The 18,921-nt window shown below is 39.6% G+C and overlaps 2 protein-coding genes across 4 annotated transcripts; both read right to left on the reverse strand.

Annotated features, from left to right (window-relative positions):
- Positions 1-50: 50 nt before the first annotated feature.
- On the reverse strand, positions 51-5,687 carry LOC122642471 (protein TORNADO 1). 2 transcript variants are annotated; one of them, XM_043835972.1, is made up of 4 exons: positions 4,105-5,687; positions 2,680-3,923; positions 262-1,707; positions 51-212 (listed from the first exon to the last, which is right to left on the reverse strand). In XM_043835972.1, exons 1-3 carry the CDS (start codon positions 5,612-5,614, stop codon positions 289-291), a joined length of 4,173 nt encoding a protein of 1,390 aa, XP_043691907.1. In that variant the 5' UTR covers positions 5,615-5,687; the 3' UTR covers positions 51-212; positions 262-288. The 2 variants fall into 2 exon arrangements, with proteins under 2 accessions (XP_043691907.1, XP_043691906.1); XM_043835971.1 differs by having other exon boundaries at positions 51-1,707.
- A 4,888-nt stretch (positions 5,688-10,575) lies between these two features.
- LOC122642474 (heterogeneous nuclear ribonucleoprotein 1-like) lies at positions 10,576-15,580 on the reverse strand. 2 transcript variants are annotated; one of them, XM_043835974.1, is made up of 5 exons: positions 15,279-15,580; positions 15,028-15,149; positions 14,493-14,739; positions 12,865-14,071; positions 10,576-11,143 (listed from the first exon to the last, which is right to left on the reverse strand). In XM_043835974.1, exons 3-5 carry the CDS (start codon positions 14,712-14,714, stop codon positions 11,130-11,132), a joined length of 1,443 nt encoding a protein of 480 aa, XP_043691909.1. In that variant the 5' UTR covers positions 14,715-14,739; positions 15,028-15,149; positions 15,279-15,580; the 3' UTR covers positions 10,576-11,129. The 2 variants fall into 2 exon arrangements, with proteins under 2 accessions (XP_043691909.1, XP_043691908.1); XM_043835973.1 differs by having other exon boundaries at positions 14,493-14,717; positions 15,279-15,579.
- Positions 15,581-18,921: the final 3,341 nt, after the last annotated feature.

Here is an 18,921-nt window from a genome sequence, read left to right on the forward strand (position 1 = left end):
CTCACATGAAAAATGCAATAGAAAATCAGACTTGGCCAGGCAATGCATTTAGCGATAATTAGCTTTACTCTATTCTTACATATTTAAAGCTGAGGATACAATGGAGTCAATACAAGTTTATCCAATTCCCTTCAGATCTTTCTTTTGTTTGGCTAATTTTTGTTTGAACTGACTTGGAATCCTGGTTATTGAAATACATATCTAACAGAAACTTGAAAAGCCTGAGACATGAGGGGGCAGAATTGAAGTTTCTTTTATTGGACATTCTGCCTTGCCCTTCCCTTCGTTTCAAATAGGCACTTCAATTACTTCATTCGCTCTTATTTGCATATGCCTCCTACAAATCCATGCAATCTGCCCATCATCTATGTATCTCACTCTCCAGAGGCCAAACTTCTCAGCAATCTGTCTTCCTGTTATGCATCCTTGATCCTTTAAGAAATCCACAAGCCATTGCTGAGCCATTCTTAAATTTTGTTGAAAGTCCCTCGAGTTTTCTCCACCTCTCTGTCTTGCTCCCTGCATCCGTCCAATAGCTGCAGCCCCCATTGCTCCAGCTGCCATCGCCCCAGCTGCCCCCGCCCCAGATGCCCCATGAAGAAGTGAAGAGTCAACAAGGTGAGCAACTTCCCTGCTCAAGTCGGGTATCATCTCTCCCATCCCTGCTGCTAAATGGACTCCTATCTTTAGCGCAAAAGTTAACAGTGTCATGAATTTCTTCATATGCGGAACTAAGCACTTTACAGCACTGTTGTCAACTTGCATCAGATCGCACCCTATCTGATCTTCGACCACGTGCATTTCTCGCCTGTATTCACATAGCATTTGAAGACGCAGTGCCGACATGCCAGAAAATATGCTGGTAACAAGTCTTCTGGAGTAGTTCTCTGCTTTTACAAAGTAGAACATGTGTGGTAGTTTTCTTTCTTCAAGTTGAACATTGTAATTCACAAGGTAATTCACTTTGCGATGAAGCTCAGTCAATAATCTGTGCTCATAATATCGCAGCCCTTGTATCTCCTGTTTTAAGTCTCTGATTTCCTGTTCAATTATCTTCAGCCTCTGAAGAACTGCTTCAACACCCTTGGCAATTCCGGCAAATGTTGGTTCCACTGTTCCATCTGGTTCATCACCTGCTGCTGCTGAATTAGGGTTTGGATCATCAGGGTTGTTTTCTGGTGTGACTGCCAGTTCCACAGCAAGATGGTAGAGGTCATGATATCGTCGATGCAGTACTTCTCGGAAGTCATCATCTGATAGGAGATCCCTGGCATAGTCGAACCCAGCTCCTAAAATTGGTTTTCCTCCATCTGATACTGAACTCCAAGTATGCTGATAATCATACATGCTATCTGCGGGAACTGAGAGCAGTGCCTGTTTTAACCGTTGGAGAGGCATGAACTGTGTTTTCCTGTATCTGGGAGGGGTCAGACATTTCACACATTCCGGCCGGAGAATATTCTCAGTCAAGGTCACACCTTGGCAGAGACTCTGGATTGTTGGGATTATGAGCTCCCTGAATAGTTTGAGAGTTTCTGTTGGATTCTTTGTGGAGCATGCTAGGACATCAATGAAGTATCCCAACTGCCCTCCAAGCTCCACTCTAACATATATGCCATTGATGGTTATTGAGATGAGATACTTCTCCAGACTGTAAGTTGCTCCATGCTGATTCATTGACCCAACAATCTTGTTGTGGAGATGCACCTTCACAAAGCAGATGAGGTTTGGGGGATAAGAAAGAATAAGTTTATCTGGCAAGCAAATGAGATGGGTTTAAAGCTGCCTGCAGGTGTTAAGTATATTGTTTCCTCCATTTAATTTTGTTTTTACAGGCACCAGGTTCCTCCAAGGAGAGTCCCAGGGTAACATAAATTAGCCTTAAATTTGAACTTTTGGTGAACAAATGTACCCAATTTGAAGTTTGAAACAACTTGTAAATGTAATATAATTTAAAAAGTGCTGAAAGAAAAAAGAAGACAGAAACCTGTCATCCCATATAGCAGCAACCTAACAATTTTGTTCTTTTGTGGCCCAACAAATTTCGTAATTGAAATTGATTCTTTTGTCACATTATGATATTTCAACCCCTTGAATAGCCCATTTGAGAACAATTGGATTATGACAAAATTTGCAAAGATTGGCTCTCCTAATTTTTGTTGCTATTCAATGCTGTGTATGAACAGTTCTTTAATGTTGGATAGGTGATTGATGAATTCTTGCCTTGAAATGAAAAAAAACTATGTCAATGTGATCTGTTCGCGGTTTTAAGAATCGTGATCTGATTGACAGTATCGCCGATTTGTATTGGTATTGATCACGGCCAATACAGACCAGCCAATATGGTAAGGGTGTGGTTTTTTTTTTTGGAAGAAAAATGCTGTTTCGATCTGGAATCAGTATCGGTATTGGAGGCACCCGACCGATACTGTCACTGATTCCATGAACTATATCCATGGATCTGATCACTTATCATGGTTTCCTAATATTCAACTATTGATTTTCCTTACTGTACTTTTCATATGTTATGATGTTCCCTCTACTTTGTGCAAAACTCACTTCTCTTGGTTAAATTCATAGAACACAATTGAAAAAAAAAAGAGATGAAAAATCAGAGTACATTTGAGAAGGCAAGGGGGAAGGGGGGGGGGGGGGAGGGGGAGGAAAGAAGGCTATTACCTGCAAACGAGGAAAGAAGCCAGGAGTGAGAAACATGTGGCTTGAATCAACACACTCAAGATGCCTCCCCACATAAATGCAGCTGGGTGTGCTTATTTGCCATCGTTGTGACCTTCCCCTACCCTCTTCAAGAATAGAAGGAATCAGAAGCAGAGAATTTGAATCCCCAGGATCTTGTTCATAACACAATTCAAGTTTCTGCATCATTTTGACAAGATCACTTGCCTCCAAATTCTCAAAAACTTTTGAACCCATTCCTGGGATGTAACTCTGTAAACTTGCTTTAAGAATCTTCTCCAGCTCTCTTCTGCTCACAAATCCATTATTCTCAGTTGAGCCTTGCCTTCTTACATCTAATTTTATCAGTTGGCCAAGAGCCTCCCCACAGAACCACTCATAATCTAAGATTAAAAATCCTAGATCTTCAAAATAGATCACCTCACCAATATGATGAAGAGATTTTGCGACCGTCTGCCTCCTCATCTCCACCTTCTCCACACTATCACGCCTTGATCGGATTCTCAATGCTGAAACCTTAACCTGACACAGATCACAAAATTCCTTCCACTTCAATGCTGGCCTGTTGTAATTCTCTGACCTCCAATCTGAAAGAATTTGCATTAGATCATTGCAGAGCTCATAAACCTGGGGAACTCTTTGGAGTATGGTCTTGCTTGTCTTTCGAACGTGATGAGCAAGTTTACTCACTGAACCAGTTGATCTTCCATCAACTGTAAATACAGTTGGATAGAACTCGACAAAACCTTGGAATCTCTCTCTCAATCTCTGAATTGAGCGTACAGTAACCTGCAAATTCTCTGAAGGTTGAGTGATTTTGTCTAAGTGAGTGAGGACTACAGTCACGTTTGGTAGCATTGATTGTGGCCCAGCTTTTCTTGAGTTTGAGACTATGAACCTCAGCCAATACAAGAGGTCTTCTTCTATCTCTCCAGAGTTCTTCGGTTCTCTGTTGTTGGGCTTCTTGAACAAACTGGATATGATCAGAAAGAATGAAGCACTTCCATGCCCAGGAAACATGAGATCATGAAGGGCATAGTATTCATGCTGACCCGCCAGATTCCATATTGAAATCTTGGTGTCCTCATCTTTGAAAGTCTTAATTTTGATTCCACCCGTTCTCACAGCTTGTTCAACTGGGTTCACCAGAGTTCTAACCTGGTCCAAGTAAGGAAGCTTTGAAGAAGAGAAGTTCTGTGATACTGAATTACAAAGTGTAGTTTTGCCTGCAAATCAGACTTAAATGAGTTTGTGTTTTTCCTATTGAACTTTCAAAATCATGAAGGAGAGAAAGTTTTCAATAAACCATTTCTAACCAACTCGAACATGGAACAGAAACAAAATTTGGCAAATAATTATACTTGAAATTGAAGTATGCTGAATTCAGGTTTACTAATCAGAACTTACCTGCAAATTCTTGCCCACAGAAGAACACTCTGCAACTCTTAGGTGCCATCAATTGCATGTCCTTGAGTAAATCAATATCTTGTTCCAACTTCCCATTCTGGCCTAGTTTCTGATAAATCATGTCAGCTTTCCCAGAATTCTGCAGAGGTGTCCTGTTGAGATTGATATCTTCTATCCAAGGATTAACCTGTAATATCTCCATTATTGTCTGCAACATCAACTCCCCTTGAACCCCTTTGCAACCCTGTAATGACAAGAATCTCAGGGTGGCATTCGTCTCCAAGCTTTTAAAGATTCTGATAAAATCTTCTGGTCTCAAGCTCTCATCATCATAAATTCCGAAACGAACCAAGCTTTGGTTGGTTGTGAGCATTTGCAAGATTGCAGAGAGCCCATCTCTTCCAATCCTGGTTCTCCCTCCTCCAAAAGTTACCGACTTCAGTGTTGTGTTTGCTTGGTATTGCAGAGCTGAGAACCTGCTCAATGGGCAAAGCAAATGTTCAACTCCCACTCCACTAAACCAATTACCATCAAGGTATAAGCTTTCCAAGCTTTGGTTCTTGAAAAGCCCTGCTGCAACATAGACAACTCCCTTGTCCTTGAGGCAAGTGTTTGATAAGTTCACCTCTTTGAGACTTTGGTTCTGTTCTAAAACCCATCGGAACTCCTTAGCCCACCTCGATTTCAACCGAATTCCAGTCATATCTAGGGACCTGACTGTTGTGTTCCATCCAAGAGCACAAGCAACCCTGCAAGAGCCTGATGGGTCAAGCCTGTAAATGCGAAGCGCGCTATTCTCGGGTACAAATTCTACTACTTTGGTGGTTTTTTCTCCACTTTCTCCACTCCAGACATGAACTTCCATTGCCCGGTTCCTTGCTAATACAGCAGAGATCAATGGGGTCGCTGTGATCAAGTGTGAATCAAGGATTATCAAGAGCTTCAGGGTCGAGTTAACTTCGATCATTTTTGAGAGCTCCTCAGCCCCTTTCGACCCAATTGAGTCCTCCCATATCTGCAACTCTTCTAAGGTCTCGTTCATCTTCAAAGCAGAAGCAATGAACCCAGCCCCAATGGATCCAATAGCAGACTCAGATAAGATGACTTCTTTGATTCCTCTATTGTTCTTCACCATTTCAGCTAGCTCCATTAGACCCTCCCTACTGAATCTGTTCCTCCTGAACACCATTTGCTTGATGTTCAAGTTCTTCTCAAGCAAAGCATGGAGACTTTGCAGTTGTATTAGCTCCCATTCAACTCCATGGAATTCCAAGTTCCTGAGAGATGCTTGGGTATTCTTTGCTTCCCCTATTACTGTCAGAAGCTGTGAGAAGTATGAGAGGCTGTCTTTGTTTCTTGAGATGTTTATGTTCATGGAATTGTCTGATTCTTGGTAACAGTTTGAAACAGGCTGGGAAAGATAGAAGGAAATGCTGTGCAGGTTTTTGCTTTCTGACTTGATTGTTTGAAGAGCCCATTGGAGATCTCTGAGGTTTTGGTTGGATGCCATTAAACTCTTGGGGTTCTCTTAGCAAACTGGGAGGGCAAGAGTTTGTTTGCAGGAACTGTGAAAGTGGCAGAAATAATATATATATATATATATATATATAGAGAGAGAGAGAGAGAGAGTGTGTTCTCACTAATTCTAATTTATGGAATCTTCATTTTCCAGACTTGTAAGTTATCCCTCTGGGTTCTCTGTTTCAAAAATGGGCAAGAACACTTGAACAGCTTAACAATTGCTAACAATTTTTGGGGCTATTTTCTTATATAGCTGTTTGCCACTTGAATCCTTCCATTGCCATAAAAGTCTAAAAGATAAGAGAGGTTCTACTTTTTTGAACTTTTGGGCTGTAAGCCTGTAAGGAAGAAATTCCTTCCTCTCCTTTCTTGTTTTCCCACTGGCAAAGGAATAAGGAATCCTATGAAGCACGATCAAAGGTAAACGAGTGTAGGAGACAAAGTGACCACAGTTTAAGGGAAGCAGTCAATAGTCACGATTGGATTAACAGAGAAAAATGGAGTGTGGTACTGTACATATAATATGTATTATACGTATTTAATACGTGTTATCATAAAATACACATTGTTGCCGTATCCATGGAAAAATCAAAAAAATGTACATGGTTTGAGGTATCGGTGTCGTATCACCCGTATTGGGCGATACGTAACGATTTTGCTAGTTGTCGATCTCGATACCATACCGATATCATTTTGGTGATACTGTCATGGGTAAAACAGTCAAATCCTGTTTTTTTAAAAAGGAAATTAGGGGCAAATTTGTCTTATACAATCGATCCATGCCGATACCATATCAGTATCGTATTGATTTTGTAGGTGATCGATCTTCGATTCGATACTATACACTAAAACCATGTTTTTGAACCATACGTGGAAGGTACACGGAATATTATACACATATAATACATGTACTAACTAACCATGGTCATTACGTCATGTGTCCTTTTGTTTCAATAAATGCCCCTATCAAATTGACCGTTGGATGAGTTTTACTAAACTTTTTAAAATAATCATAAGATGAGAAACTCCTCTAGATGGGGCCATCATGGAAAATCTCTCATGAAAGTCCAACTTCCTAGCAATTCAGTTGGTGCTTAAATTTTCTGGACCAATTGTCCATTCCATCATCTATAAGCCAGGTGAGTTTCAGCCCGATTGTCTAACCCAATTTGCCCATGAGATATATATAAAAATACAATTACATAATTTTACTTCAACAGTTGAAAATACAAGTGAAAAGATAAGTCGTGCATAAATTCAACTTTTAATAATCAACATGTTATATACAATTGTCCAGTAGTAGGTTCCCCAGGATCCGTCATAAGAGCCTTCTAGTTTATGGGCAGTGAGTGAGAAAACGCTTCTTTCTTTTACAATACGAGATTGTAAAACGGTGAAACAAGAATTAAATAGACAACCCAAATTAGTTGGGAATAAGAATAAGACTCTAAGGTTGTGTTTGATATGCATTCTTGGAATAGATTCTGAGTCTATAACTTAATCTGAGATCCGATTATATTTATTTTCTTGCCTCATAAATGGGCTCTAGACCCAAAATCTATTCCAAAAGTTGTATACCAAACACAACCCAACCAAACACAACCCAAGTATTGAAGTGGTCCATCCAAAACATTATGTTGGAATTTTCAAATAATAGATGTGGAATTTTTAGTCCCACAACGGTTATGGAAAAGGTTTTCATTTGGCTTATATATGATTGTGAGCTATTATCACATGTTATGTTTAGAAAGGGTTGTTCGGTGCACTTGCGAGCAAAGACGGTGTCCGTCCAAATGGGTACACGCACGCGTATACTATGTACTTTGTACGTGCGCATCGTCGCCATAGCTTCAAGATGATTACTGTCTCTGAAAAACAGTAGTCAAGTGCAGACCTATTTTATCTTAGGAGATAGATTTACTGCAACCCAGCGTTCTCGTTCGACTCAGACAGCCTCTCCGTCCTCTCCTTTTTGTATCAGATTTCTAACTCATTATATTTGTTGTCAGAAAGGCTGCGTAAAATTGAGTAATCCATGAGTTGGTACTTGTGTGTGCCTTAATGTAAAGGTGGAAAGTCTTTTTTTATATTTTTGGTAGAAGGTGGAAAGTCTTGTGTTCAAATATTGGATGGACCCTTTTTGCTTATACGTTATGGGATTCAAATTCAAATGCTCATCCTTGGCCCAGCTCTCCTACCAATCATGTCTTTTTGTTTTAGGCACAATCTGACTTGGGCTGGCCATGGGCCTAAATTTTATGGCCCACATGGCCAAACTTGTCCTAGTAGGCCTGAACCATCTTTTTCAGGGGACGCTCAAGTAGGCCTGTAAACGGATCGGATTCGGCTCGGATACAGATCGGATGTGATCGGATTCGGATATTTCTTGGTCGAATTCAGATACCTCTAAACGGATTCGGATGGATTCGGATGCGGATCAAATTCGGATTTTCGACCATCCGTTTACACCTCTGCCTTGTGTAACCCGAACCTTCCTCCCCCTAGTGGATACAATTCACTCTCAATCCATAGTTTTAGATCATGATTCTCTTTTCCTCATATTCTAGAACCTGTTGAATCTTCAAAAACCCTCAAGATCATTATTTACTTAATTTTTTATAATTAAGTATTTGGATTCGGATTTTTATCGGAGTATTCGGATTTTTTTCCAGATATCTCTAAACGAATTCGGATGCTTCGAAACAGATACGGATGCGGATCGAATTCGGATTTTCAGTTATCCATTTACAGCCCTACACTCAAGCAGCCAAGGAAAGTACTAAATAGAGACCTCATAGGTAGTTATTTTTCCTAGTAGGACTGATCTATGACTACGATTGCTTCTTTGGTCGTAGATCAGCTAGCGCTCAAATAGAGGTACAATTGTTGCTTCTTTGGTCGTAAATCAACTAGAGCTCAAAACTTTTTTCTTTGCAGAATGACTTGCTTGGTTGTCTAAGGCTATTGCTTGTTCCTTCCAGACCTGGCTCACTTCATCAGAATCAACTATATAGAAATTAAATAGAACTAATGTAAAGAAAGCTTACGGGTGGAATATCGGATTCAATTGATCAGATCTCTTTTTCAATCATCAAGAACAAAAAGACTCAAGAAAGATGGAATCAAATTATAAACTAGAGGATCTGGCAAAGAATGTTCTACAGCAATGTACGTTACATACTCGTACCCTTATTCATACCCAATACTAAAGCCAATAAAACTTCGACCTAAGATTCTCTTAATCCATGGTGAAGAGAGAATCTCTTTTTACTACTTCCATCCCTAACCCAACATGAGGCCCAAAGTGAATATGAAATAAAAAATCAAATCATTATCCTCTCCTATTACAGCATGGTGCTGTAACACAGAGACCATGTGGTACAACGGACCCCACATGATACACATGGCCTCTACGTTACCGCACGATGCGTTACAACACCGTGCTGTAACAAGAGAGAATAAAAATTGTCAAAAATCACAACTATGATGATGCCCCTACGAATGGTTTCATCATGGTTTCATCAGTCTACGCTGATGTAGGCATCACATGACCAGACAGTGATATCTTGTCCAACTAAAAAATATGGAGTCAACCACAAGTCAAAAGGTAGACAAGATTTTCCACCAATTCCGGAGTTGGGTCAAGTATATTCAGACCGTGGTAGGCCGTTCACTAATAAGTAGTCCACAACTATAAGTGAAAAAGCAAAGTTAGTAGGGTCTGGTATCACACGTAAAACATTTAAAAGTGTGATAAATAATGTCACGATTGGATGTGACCCTCCATTCTTCTTAAGCTCTTACAAGTTACAACTGATGTGAAAGTGAAACCAAAGAAGACCCACCAGCCCACCACCAACCTATACTGTTCCTTTGTACTAACTGCTTAAATAAGAAACTCCACTGAACCCAGATATCTGAAAGCACTTCAGTTATGGAAGGATGAACACAACTGTTAGGGTAGTTGGATGGTGCTCTACCATTAGAGTGCAGACTCTTAGAGATCAACTTTCCTGTCTTCACCTTGTGCCTTAAGACACATGATTTTAGATTTTTTTAAAAAAAACACTCTGGTAACTGTAGCAAAAAATTATTTACTCAAGGAAAAGCAAATCCATCATCAAGATGACTGTTATCCCAGTGTTAGTAAACAACTGGTCACAGCTGGAATATCAGTAGATGAGGCTCCCTCTTCTCTTCTTTTCTTTTTCCATTGGTGGGGGGGAGAGATGGGGAGGATGGGGGAGGGTTCAGTGCCCACTTTTCAAATTAGCTCACCCATGAAAACATCCAAGCAATCCATTGTCTCATCTATGAAAACCTTCAAGCAATCCAATTACTATAGATGGTCTTGACTAGATCCTACTTCCTATGGGTCAGATTACAGCTTCATGTCCAAGTCACATTGATTGCATGGAGGAAGCTCACCCCTAACATGTCCTCCATGTCTGATGATATTCCATGTCCATCAGCAGGATTTAGAAAATGGGCCTGTCTTCTTATCATATTTTCTAGGATGACTTGGTTGATAAAGTATTAAAGTGTGTTGAACTATAATACAAAAGGAGAAAACAAGGGGGTGGGAAAAGAAACCCTAAACCAATCTCTGAGTTTTAACTCCCAAAGCCAAATTGAGCCACAGTATTCATATCTCCCAAGGATTAAAATCCTCTGCAATTCCTTCATCTTGCGGTGCTAGCTCGATTGACCCAGAGTGTTTTTCTTTCTTCTCAAGCTCGGCACTGTTGGATGTCGCATCTTCCACATATCGGGCTCTCAGGCCCAAACTGCAAGGCACCGCAAGATTAAGGCACTGCAGAGGATTTTTTTTCCATCTCCCAGCCTCAAAGCATAAGAGACTGTACAATTGGTAAGTGACAGTCCATATCAATCTCATACACAAATAAAGTTTTAGTCTTGCCAAAATGAAAGAGGATTTTTCTATAGAAATTGAATCAGAATATTTGGTAACTTATTATTGGGGTCCCATATGGGAATCCCTCAAAAGTTGCACACTAGTAATAAACCAGATCCTCTGGTACAATCGGAGAAGAAACAAAACCCAGAAAAGGAAAAGAAATGAAAAGAAAAGGAAACATACCTGACAAAAACCAACAAGTTTGCCAGAGACATTACAGCAGAAAAAAATTAAAGAAAAAATAGTCTATTGTATAAGTATCGTTGCGTCATCAGAGATGCACGATACAGTAATTGGAACCACTCTTTCTGAATACATCCCGCAACTGATTTTACATCTCAATCAAACCCCAATAAGGAAAACCTAAATTCAAAACTCAAATTACTCAAACCTTACACAAAATCCCTTGTAACAGCTTCTTTCTGAATTCAACTTCTTCAAAACAGCAATCCAGTTAGCTCTAGATAATCAATTTCCTTTTTACTGAAATATATTAATGACGGAGATGTATGAAATTCACAGTCATTCACCTGGTTCACCGGATTTCCTTCACCTAAAATAAGTTCCTGACATCCAAATAATACTCCTAGGCAGCGATTCCTGAAGCAAGCAATGACCAAGAATGTGTAAGTACCACGAGATAAGACTGTCACTAATCAGAATTATGAACCTATTTGAAGATCAGACCAACAGATCATTATCAAAGTGCACACTTGAAAAAACCATTCTCGTGTATACATTTTACACTCAAATCCCAACTCCTCCAACCACCACCAATCACAGAGTACCCCCACTGGAACTCTTTGTTTCCAATCCTATTTCCTGGTCAGTAACCTATCATTGAACTGGTGGCACAATACCACAAGTTCAGAACAAGTCAACCTCACCCACAGAAGAAAATTTTTGATTGGGTGGACACAATCTTTATAACACTATCAAACAAGGTAATCCTTCACCAAAAGATCAGGAGAACAACATGTTAAAAACCAGTTGAACAACACTGAGGTGGAAAGAATTAAGACAAGATGCAGATCCACACTAAAGAACTCTTATCAGACACGCATGGACTAGTTCTGGTAGAAAAATATCTTTTAGTACAGGCTGTGATGACAGAAAGAAAACCAGCCACTCTAGAAGATTACATGACCCAACCAACTGGAACCCGTTTGGGCAACAGACAGCAAAGGTTTATACATGTATTTGAATCAAAATCAAGTGAGCTCGTTGTTGATGCCAAAAGCACCTACCTATCTATTCTGAAGTAGTTAAGTTATGACTGAAAGAGCAGTTTACATTGGTTTATTATTGATGAGGCACTACCATAAGACATGATGAGATAGATTAGACATCGATATGGGTGTGGTCTCCTTAGCATTGTTCTTTTGAGGCCCCGACTGTACAGGGTGGTGCACAATTTGCTTGAAGTTAGCTCTAGTCAAAGGCTGAATTGGGTTTTTTCATGTCCCTAAACAACTCCAGTATTCATAACCATTTAAATAGCCTAGCTTTATGTTGACAGCAAAGGTGGTCTTAAATAGAATTGAAGGGAAAAACAGGATCCATGTAGCCATTTCCATTTGGTTTGGAAAGAAGTCCTTGTTGAATTGACTTCAATCCAATACGAGAGAAAACAAAGACCAAGATGAGAGGGCAGCCGTTAGACTGCCCGCTATTAAAAGCAGACAGTCTTGGTTCCCTGTTATTGATAGAGTGAACAGATCTGCCATTTCTTGAAAGCTCTCTTCTGATTCAAAATCGGGGTGTAACGTCTATCCCCCCCCACCTGTTCCGGTCATGGAATAAATGAAATAAATCTTTTAAAAAAATTTGGATTTTTGTTCAAGAATGAAATCTTATGGAACAACTTTTTATTATTATTTTCTTTTCCCTTTTGATGGACAATATGGAATGGTAGCATGGTTGCAGTTCCAAATGCCAACCTCATTGCCTACTATTGAACAACCAATGAGTCAATATGTATAATAAGAAAATGTTCCAAAGGCTTTGAAATTGTTGGATTATAGGATTGTGTCACATAAATTACAAGAGGTGGCCCATCTACTGGATGGTCCAGGTTGAGAACTTCGTGTATCACATGTCAGTCAAGGACCTAGAATCCCACAACTCATTATGTATACAAGTCTGTAGACTTAACATATGTTCTTTATTTAGATTGGCATTCTTCATGTAAATAAAACCAAAAGATTTTTTTTTTTTTTTTGGGGGTGGGGGGGGGGGGGGTGTTAAGACAAAGATAGTTTAAAAGTAGAGTTCTTTGAATTTCAAACAAGACAGTGACAAAGAAGAAGAAGATCCCTTACCTCTATTTGATTGTCTATTGGTGACACTGTAACTACCAACATAGCCTGCAGAATTTTTAGCAGAAACATCTGATGTTGCATTGCCAAGCCCATAACCAAACGAACCAGACCCATCTAGCTCTGAAGATGCAGACCGCCAAGTGGGGTCTCCATAAACTGAACCACCACTATAAAAGTCTCCGTATGCCCCATCATAACCACTGTTTGATGCAGCATATGATGATGTTGGGGCCACACTGGTTCCACTGTTTCTTCCATATCCTCCCCCACCCAAACCGAAACTGCTATCCCCACTTCCATAACCAAGATTCCCACTAGAATAGCCAGAACCAATCCCTCCACCTTGAGCCAAAATAGAAGGAGATGAACCCCAATTTGCTCCACTATTGCCAAACGAACCTCCTCCAATGCTACCACTTCCAGAACCCATGTAAGAACTAGAGCTTGCAGAGTTTGTGGCATAATTAAGTCCTCCATTACCCCACACATTTCTACTTGCTGAGCTTAAAACAGAACCACTTCCTCCATTGCCCCCATTATACCCAATAGGACTGCCAAATCTGTTTGAGTTCCCACTGTAATATGGATTCAATCCCCGTCCATAGCCAAGACTAGCACTGAAGTTTGTGCTGCCCCCATAGCTGGGGCTCATCCCTGGTTCAAAATTCAAACCCATTCCATAACCAGGAGGACCAAATGAGGGAAAGCCACTCCTACTACCAGCAACTGGACCAAATCTACTATCCATCCTAACTCCATAGCCACCAACTGAGCTTGGATTATATCCCTGAGTGTATCCAGTAAGGAAGCTATTCACCCTACTCAATCCATAGTTATAACCACCAAGTGGACTGCGACTAGGCCCTGGGGACAACTCTTTGGGAACGGCCCTCTTGACTTCAACCATTTTGCCATTCAGTTCATGAAAAGTTTTCAGCAACACCTTCTCCACCGATTCCTCTGAATCATATGTGATGAATCCAAAGCCTCTTGGCCTTTGGGTGTTGTGGTCATACATCACTACCACATCTGTGATTGTCCCAAACTGATCAAAGTACTTTTTAAAGTCACTCTCTGTAACCGTGGATGCTAAACCTCCTACAAATATCTTTTTCGTGCGGGCAGGACCCGGTGATCCATGAATGCTACTGTTGTTTCTATTCAGAATGTGTTGATCATCTCTAGGGACAGCCTTCTTTGCCTCAACCTGAGAGTTCAGAACCAATGAATACACTTGTACATTTCTAGTTCCTAAAAAAAATAAGATCTTCACTGACTCATTTAATTGCAGGACAGCATATAAAAATGCAGAAAGATGCATGTTGCCCCAAAAAAGAGTGTCTGTGTGTGTGTGTGTGTGTGTGTGTGAGAGAGAGAGAGAGAGAGAGAGAGTCCTTTTTGCCGCAATTAGGAATTGGTTAAAATCAGAATCAGGTTGAGAAACCAAAATTCTATGACACAAATTTTGACTCATAATGCTGGAAAAGAGATTAACTTTTTGGTACTTGTCAAGGTGGTATGGATATGTAACATGGCTGTATTGAATATCAACGTAAGTTTCAAATTGTGTTTTTTCTTTTCATGACAATTATGTTAATTGGAAAGTGATGGAGAATCTAGTTACTTACTGTTCTACCATCTATCGTGTGTTTTTCCATTACAACTCTCTCTGCAACAGCAGGGTCTGCAAAAACAACAAAACCAAATCCACGAGCTCGACCTGTGGTCCGATCCTTCATGATGACAGCCTCCACCACTTCCCCATAAGTTTTGAAATATTCCTTGAGACGATCTTCATTTGTGTCCCAAGAAATTCCACCGATGAAGAGCTTGCCAAGATCCGATTCCATTTTCTGCAACACCAAATATAAAATTCTCTCATCAGCCAAAATTTACAATTTCAAACACACAACTGCACAAGTCCTCGATACCCCCCATTCAAAATTAAAGAAAGTGAAAGCAGATTTTATTTTCTTTCTATAATCACAAAACCCAGTTAACATAAAAATGAAACGCCATCCATCAGATCCAATCCATAACATATAATTCAACATAAAAATAAACAATTAACCACAGAATACAATTAACAGTAAACCAAAAATATCTAAGCCACTGAATTGAAATGTAGATAAAAAAAAACCAATGAAGGTAGAAGAAGCATACCTTATCCGAGAAATGACCCAGAACACGGTTAGATAGTATATCAGATATGAAATGGGTATTCTCCAATTTAATCCAGGAACATCGGGTCCTTCATGGACCAATCAACCCGTAATCCAGGATTCCTGAAAGAACAAAAAAATCCCACCAAATGAAAATTAAGAACTGAATCCAAAAAGATCCATTCGTCGTAGATCGAGATGTAGAACTAAACCGAACCAAAACAAACAAGGTAAAAACAAAAAATAACTCACCGATTGGAAGAAACCAGATGCAAAATCTCTGGCAATCTAAGATCTGAGAGGAGGCATAAGAAGAACAGAGGGCGTGTTCATCCTCCCCGGAAAGGCCCCCTTTTTTCTATTACTTTGTTCTTCCAATTCGATTGATTCAATTAAAAAAATTGAAATTTTTATACAAGAAGAGAAAAGGTTAAGGTGTACAGAGATGGGTTTCGAATCTGTGAGAAGGTAAGAAAGTATATAAATAGAGGAAGGTCGCTAATCCTTCTCTGTAAGAAATTAGGAGGTGGATATGGGTGATGATGTTTTTTTTTTTTTTTTTTTTTTTTTTTTTTTTCTCTCTTCTTTTTTCTATTTATTAGTTAGATTTGAAAAATAAATATGTCTTTTTCTCTTTTAAAATTTGTTGGAAGACGAAGCGGATGTGAAATGGACGGAAAGGATTGCCCACTGCCCCACTCTGTTGATCTGCTTACACATTCCGGTCCTATCTTTTCTTTTTGTCTATTACACACACAATGCTGTCTCTAACCCATGATTTGATGACTTCTTTAACATTGATTTGCAGACTTCTCCATTAACCTTAGATGATAAATTTCTTAGTTCAAATCCAATGGAGGAGATCTTCTCAAAGGTGGGACTTTCAACTTTGGACCCACAGCAGCTAGGGGTGTCAATAAGTGGATTCCATTTGGTTTGGTTTGGTTTCGGTCAGGCTGAATCGGTTTCGTTTTGTTACTGGGTCAACCCAAAACCAAACCGTTAAGACAGGTTGTGGTTACAATCGGTTTCAGTTTGGTCTGATTTCTTATCGGTTTTTATTATTTGTAATTGGTACGGGTGCAAGTTTGGCACTGCTGGCCCGAATAGGGCCTAAGCTGAGATACCTGGCCCTGAGAGCAAGTCTGGACTTAAAATTTCTGGCCTTGAGTTAGGGTCGGGTCGGGTCGGGTAAGGGTTGAGGCCTCGAGCTGAGCCCGGCCTGGCCCAACATGACCATGTCTTAAGTTATATGGTAAAATATATATCATAAACTTTAAATGCCACTCACAATTTGTTATATATTATACTATATATAAAGATAATAAGTGATAATATATTTTATTATAGTATTATTTTATGTAAAATTGATAATTTTTTTCCTAACCCAACCCAACTCAGTCTAGGCCATGCATCTCTCCTTTCCCCCACTCCATGATCAGGGCCAATCAGAGTCAACTCAGTCCAATCCTGAGGTGTCAGGGTTGGATTTTCCAGAATTTGAGTCAGGGTCAGCCAGGGCCTGGGCCCAACTAAGGGGACTCAAGGTTGGACTGGGGTTGTAAAAAGCCCGGCCCAACCTAAACCTGTTGCAGCCCTAGTAATCAGGCTACTATCGGGTCCAGTTTGGTTTTTGAGGTTACATGCATAATACATAACTGAAGGATAAACAATTGGGAAATCATGGGTTTTTTGGGTTTTCAATTTCTTATCGGGTTACTATCGGTTTTATCTCACTTTTTTATTGGTTCGGTCCAATTTTCAGCTAGATCGATGCATTCAGTTGGTCTTGCTTAGTTTTGATTTCTATTGGTTCCATAAAAACCCCAACCCAAAACCAAAACGATAAAGGTATGGTTCAATTCAGATTGAACCGGTCAATTTTTATTAGTCCAACCGGTTTGGGCTGAACTTGACAACCTTGCACATAGGGGTGTCAATCTGTCAATTCGGTACGATTTTAATCGGGACTGAATTGGTTTTGAGGTGAGAATGGATAAATCCAAAACCAAACCAATTGGAAGATTCGGTTTGAGTTGCGGTTTCTCTTATCATTTTGATATTGGGTCAGCCCGGTTTAAGTTTGTTTTTCCACGTACATATATACATAGTTATGCTTAGGTTCAGTTTTCTCAGTTGGTATCGGTTTTTGCTCGATTTTGGTTCGATTTTCATGTTGTGTGTGGGTTTTGATTGGCCCAGGCAATCCAGTCTTCAGCCGGTTCTATATTACCACAAAGTAAAGCTGGTCTGATAAGGAATCAGTTTGGTTTCGGGGTTGACACCCCTACTTACACAACACAAATAAAATGCAAATGAGATTTTTTATTCACCGAATTTGAAGATTCACCACACCATCATAGGGCTCACAAACTACAATAGAATATTAGTATTTTCCCAAAATACCCTTACAATATCCATTCGCACCATCTAAAGTCGTGCGATCAATAGATTCTCATGCAACATCGGTGTAGGAAAACTCGATCCAAAGGCAAATTCCATAAAAAAACAATACTTGATCTTGGCTTAAGGTTGTTCTTCTTTTGACTTTCCTGATAATGGAGAAAAGAAATGGTGGTTTCATGCTGGTATTGTCAATTGACTCGGATCTTGTTCATGTCTATTTATGTGGCTCTCTCTCTCTCTCTCTTTGCACTCAACGAGTCCCTTTGTGTGGCAACTGTAATTCAAGCACTATACACCCATATAAACCTGGTTTTTCGTTATAATATGCTCAAAACAATAGAAATAAAAAGAGAGAGAGAGAGCAACAAAAATGCAAATAAATTGGAAGGGAAAAAGAATGCTGCTTGATCGTCTGTGAAATTATCGGTTAGTTTCTCTTGAAATAAAAAATTTCATGTGTGTTGATGCCCATGTGTGCACTGTCATTGGCCCCGTGTTAATGCAGGGGTTACACAATAAAAAAGTGATCTCTTGTCCTAAAAAAACAAAAGAGAATTTTCTGAACAAGCAACTTAGAGGAAGGGCACCAATGAAGAGCCATTAATCAGTTTCTTACATAGGAGAGCAAAAAAGTTACATCATGAGAGAGAGAGAGAGCTGATGCGCTAATTTAGCCTCGGTGGTCAACGTAGAACACTTTTTTCCATAAATTAAAGCACCCACGGTGACTGGGGAATTTCTTGCCCATAAGTTTCTATTCATTGGGATCGATATTGAGAACAGTGAGCATGACACTATCAACTTTGTAGTGTGTAAGAGATAAAATAATATCATAATAATAACCCTAGATGAGTGGGTGAACCCTACTCCGTGCTTGGAAGAAAACTTATTAAAGTGTGACATTATTTGGTGGTGAGGCAAACAATGAACTCGGTCGTTCACTTTACTTTTTGAATATAAACTCAGTATTTTAATCATGTATTGACTTATTTTAGAACCAAATTTTAGGTTTAATTGTTTGTTGGTTCAACCAGTCAACAAAACTAGCCAACCTTTCATTCCTGTTTTTTTTAGAAAAAAAAAAATAAAAAGCAAACTTATCTACTAGGGGTGTAAATGAATAGCCGAAATCCGTTTTCGTATCCGTGTCCGTATCCGTTTAGCACTATCCGAATCCCTCCTAAAGCTAAACGGATGCGGATACGGATAGGCTATAGCTATCCGAAAAGCTATATTTACATGTAAACGGATAAAATATCCGATTCGTATCCGTCTCCGTATCCGTTTAGCACTATCCGAATCCGTCTGATAGCTAATCGGATGCGGATGCGGATATAGCACTATCCGAGCCGAATCCGATCCGTTTACAGCCCTACTATCTACAAACCATACAAGCAAAATTTGATGATTACTAAACTCATATGAGATTTAATTAAAATGGATTGTCCAAATTGGTTTCTTAAACTTCCTCTCTCTCTCACTCGCTTAG

Source organism: Telopea speciosissima, chromosome 10, assembly GCF_018873765.1.
Source record: "Telopea speciosissima isolate NSW1024214 ecotype Mountain lineage chromosome 10, Tspe_v1, whole genome shotgun sequence".
Lineage (NCBI taxonomy): Eukaryota > Viridiplantae > Streptophyta > Magnoliopsida > Proteales > Proteaceae > Telopea > Telopea speciosissima.